Source organism: Vicia villosa, linkage group LG4 (assembly GCF_029867415.1).
Source record: "Vicia villosa cultivar HV-30 ecotype Madison, WI linkage group LG4, Vvil1.0, whole genome shotgun sequence".
Lineage (NCBI taxonomy): Eukaryota > Viridiplantae > Streptophyta > Magnoliopsida > Fabales > Fabaceae > Vicia > Vicia villosa.
The window spans coordinates 158,876,778-158,880,676 of record NC_081183.1 but is presented as its reverse complement, the minus strand read 5'-3'; the positions used below and the strand labels follow the sequence as shown (position 1 = coordinate 158,880,676).

Below are 3,899 nucleotides of genomic sequence, written 5' to 3'. Positions count from 1 at the left end.
GAATGAACGATGATAGAAAATAGAAAAAGTAATGTTATTGGTCGCAAAAGGAAGAAAAATGGTAAAATGTTGCTTCATAAGTCTCTTATATATGCATTATCCAATACATATTGTACGATCCACTCCGCACAATCAACGAATGAAATTTCATCGAAAATTGCTCAAAATACACAAGCGTTTTAAAGAATAGAAAACATTATCACCAACTAGCGTAGAGACATGTGCCATTCATTCCCAACAAAATGTTACCTATTAAAAAAACATTAAATGTGTCTGTACTTAATGACAATAATGAGATCCCATCAAAAGGATTTCACCTCCTCTAACCAAGCAGCCGAGATAAAGCACATATGGCAAGCCTTCGTCCAATAAAGCTGAGATAAGGGCTTATGGGGCTACTGTTTTGGGCCGACCACAAGGCCCAAGACAAAAGCCCAATAGTAAAACAAAAATAAAGCAGCTGAACAGGTAGACCTCTATTCCCCCCCCTGAAGCAGGCAATTTCGCTTGTTGGAGCGCTGATGACTGCAATCCAAGCCTAACCCCGTTAAAGTGTTAATCTTAAAGTCAACCAACCTCTCCATCTCCACCGTACAGAAATCTCAAATTCTATCTAATAATTCTAATTCCACCCTAGAACAAATATAAACCAAAATATTATTTTCATAAAACAAATTAAAGACAATATAAAAATGGGATAAGACAAAATAATTATAAAATCTAGGCATTTAGTTACTGAGTAACTTTAACTGAAACCTGCAGTTCACAACTTGTTAGATAGATACTTGACATGAAGCACTCGTTTCCATATAAAAACAATGAAGAACTATCTTAGCACATGGATAGGGTAAAGTTTTCATATTTTGTCATATATAATCATTTCCAATTTTGACACCAAAAAACAAGTCCATCTATTTTTGTTCAATGCAGAGATAGCATCTATGTCAAAGTTCTATGACTTGCAAGTCCACATTAATGATGAGGAAATATTCCTTATAAACAAGGTATATATATTCTAAGGATTTTATTATTAATTGTTCTTTATTTATTTTCATTTCTAATATTGTTAAATTAAAAGAAGAAGAAACGAAGATCAAATATATATGTCTAAGTTGAATCTTGTTCATTTATTTTGCAGAACTTGATATCAAAATATTGTGGAAAATTGAAGAAAATTTTAAATGATGAAAAGAGAATATTTCATATCAATGATTTCCCTGGAGGGCCATATGGATTTGAGCTAGCTTTGAAATTTTGTTACAACAATGGAAAAATCTCCATCAATTTATCCAATGTTCTTATTCTTCATTCTTGTGCTCTTTATCTTGAAATGAATGAAAAAAATTTCACCAACAATCTCTTACAACAAACGCAAACATTTCTTGATGGAATCTATTATTGGAAATGGAATGAAATAATAGCAAGTCTCAAGAGTTGTGAATGTGAGAAATTTTTTACCTATGCAAATACCTATGGTTTTCTGGAGAAGATTATTTTTGTACTAGTAGCAAAGTTGGTTCAAAATTCGGATTTGAATTTCATCGCTTCGCCTTCCTCGTCGTCGTCATTGTCTTCTCCGGAAAATAACTTTGCAAAGAGAATCTCTTTTTCAACTGGAGGTTGCTCTCCGGAGAAAATTGTTCCAGACTGGGCCGAGATCCAGGTTAGATCGGTAAAGAAGTCAAATTTTTGCAACAAAGCATGGTGGTTTGATGATTTGGCTACTTTACCACCAAAGATCATTGAGAAGTTTCTTCAAGGTATTGGAGCTTATAAAAGTGACAATAAAAATTTAATTGTCACAAGATTTTTGCTTCATTATTTGAAAAAAGTTACACCAAGTTACAAAAGTATTAGTCTTGGAGAATCAGCTGCCTATGGAGTCATAAATGTTGGTAGCAAGAATTTTTCATGTAGAGGACTATTTTGTGTATTAAGGATTTTATCAAAGTTTGGAATAAGTGAAGATTGTAGAATGGAAATTGAGAAATTGATTGGTGGAATGTTTGAGAAAGCAACATTGGATGATCTATTAGTTTGTGGACATGACAATGGACTTTACTATGATGTTAGTTTTGTGATAAGGTTGGTTAAAGTATTTGTTGAAATCAATGGATGTGATGTGGTGAAAATGAAAAAAGTTGGTGGATTAATTGACAAGTATTTGATAGAAATATCACCTGATCAGAAACTTAAGATCTCTAAATTTCTTGAAGTTGTAGAATGTTTGCCTTGTTTTGCTAGGGATTGCTTTGATGGAGTCTATAGAGCCATTGACATCTATCTTGAGGTGAGTTTCATAATCTTTTTTTGTCTACCTTTTTGCATTACTTTCTTACTAAACAATCATATGAAAGTATATTTAGATTGAGTTATCTAAATTTATCTAACATAAATATCTATTAGATGGTTTAGAACAATCATACCAAGTAACTCAACTGATCAATGATTTTAAGTCACTTGTGTTCTTGAATCATAGGCTATGAATCTAATGGATAGAGATGATATAGTTTTAATCATTCAAAGATGAAATAGATTTTGGCTATAGTTTTTTATTTTGTATTTTAAGTTGCATGAAAATTTGTGGTTGGATAAATGTATAGGTGTGTCAAAGTAGATATTTACTTATAAAACAAATTTTACAGGGAATAAAATGGATAATGGTGGTAAACGGATGTATTTGCTCCATTTAAGTTTGTTCAGTCAAAATCTGCTAAAAATTAGAGTCGAGAGAAGTGGACACAGTGGAGGAGGACTTGAAATTTTGTCTTGTTCTGCCAAAAAACAGGGTAGGGGCAGACTCGAGGGACATTACTTACCTAAGACTGATAAAAAGTCATGTCGGGTCTTTTAATATTTGCATCCGTGAAAATCCACCAAAAAATTCGAAAAAGAGACAAGCAATATAGAGGTACGGAACAAAAATTAACTAGAACATAAAAAATTATGGTCAAACAGACATGCCTAATATGTCGTCCCGTTTTACCTTATGTGCGGACATTCACTCATTTTGTACTTATTTTTAAAATATTTAACCTATTTTAAAAATAATTTTCTAAAGCTCTAATAATACATTCTCAAGTCATTATTTTATTAGTAGATATTTATTATTAAAAAAGAAAAGAAAACATAAGTAACAAAAATGACCTCTTTTATGTCATTGTCATATTATGTGTCATGACTCATGAGCAATGAATCTTAGAACACAACAAAAACCTAAGATAATGTAAAGTGCCCTGTCTAGTAGGTAACAATGCTTTACCTATCATGTGTCAATATTTAAACACAAAATTCCAAATGCTAAAGTTTGACTTCCAACATTGCCTTAAAGTCACTAACTTTCTGACACAATTAATTGCAGTCTCACCCAATGATTGCATTTGAGGAGAGTTCAAGATTATGTGGATGTCTCAATTACAACAAACTCACCTTTGAAGTTTGCAAAGAACTAGCCAAGAACCAAAGAATACCTCCAAGGATTGCAATGCAAGCTCTTATTTCACAACAAAGAAATGTTCCATCATGTGAATATGCAATGGATGAGAGTGAAATTATGAGTCCTTCACAAATTATTTTGTATTGTGAAGATGACAATGATGGGTTCTTGGAAGAGAAAGAAGATGTGAGAATGAATCTTGAGAGCATGCAATGGAGAGTGATGGAATTGGAGAAATTGTGCAAGGAAATGAAGGTTCAAATGTTGAAATTTACTGGTTTTAATGTATAGAACTTCTTTAAAATGTGGCAACATTTTTGTTAAATATGATTATCCTTTTTTGGTTTATCACTATCCAACTTATATTTTTAGATAGTATAAAAGATTTATTCAATGTGGTTTATAGTAATAAGTTAAATTTATATTTGATGATTGACCGTATCAAGATAGTGGGAAAAATAAA

At 31.8% G+C, this 3,899-nt stretch overlaps 1 protein-coding gene across 1 annotated transcript; it reads left to right on the top strand.

The window, feature by feature from the left end:
* Nucleotides 1-775: 775 nt before the first annotated feature.
* On the top strand, nucleotides 776-3,899 carry LOC131600106 (BTB/POZ domain-containing protein At3g19850-like). The gene is made up of 3 exons (XM_058872327.1): nucleotides 776-1,004; nucleotides 1,139-2,290; nucleotides 3,362-3,899. Exons 1-3 carry the CDS (start codon nucleotides 942-944, stop codon nucleotides 3,725-3,727), a joined length of 1,581 nt encoding a protein of 526 aa, XP_058728310.1. The 5' UTR covers nucleotides 776-941; the 3' UTR covers nucleotides 3,728-3,899.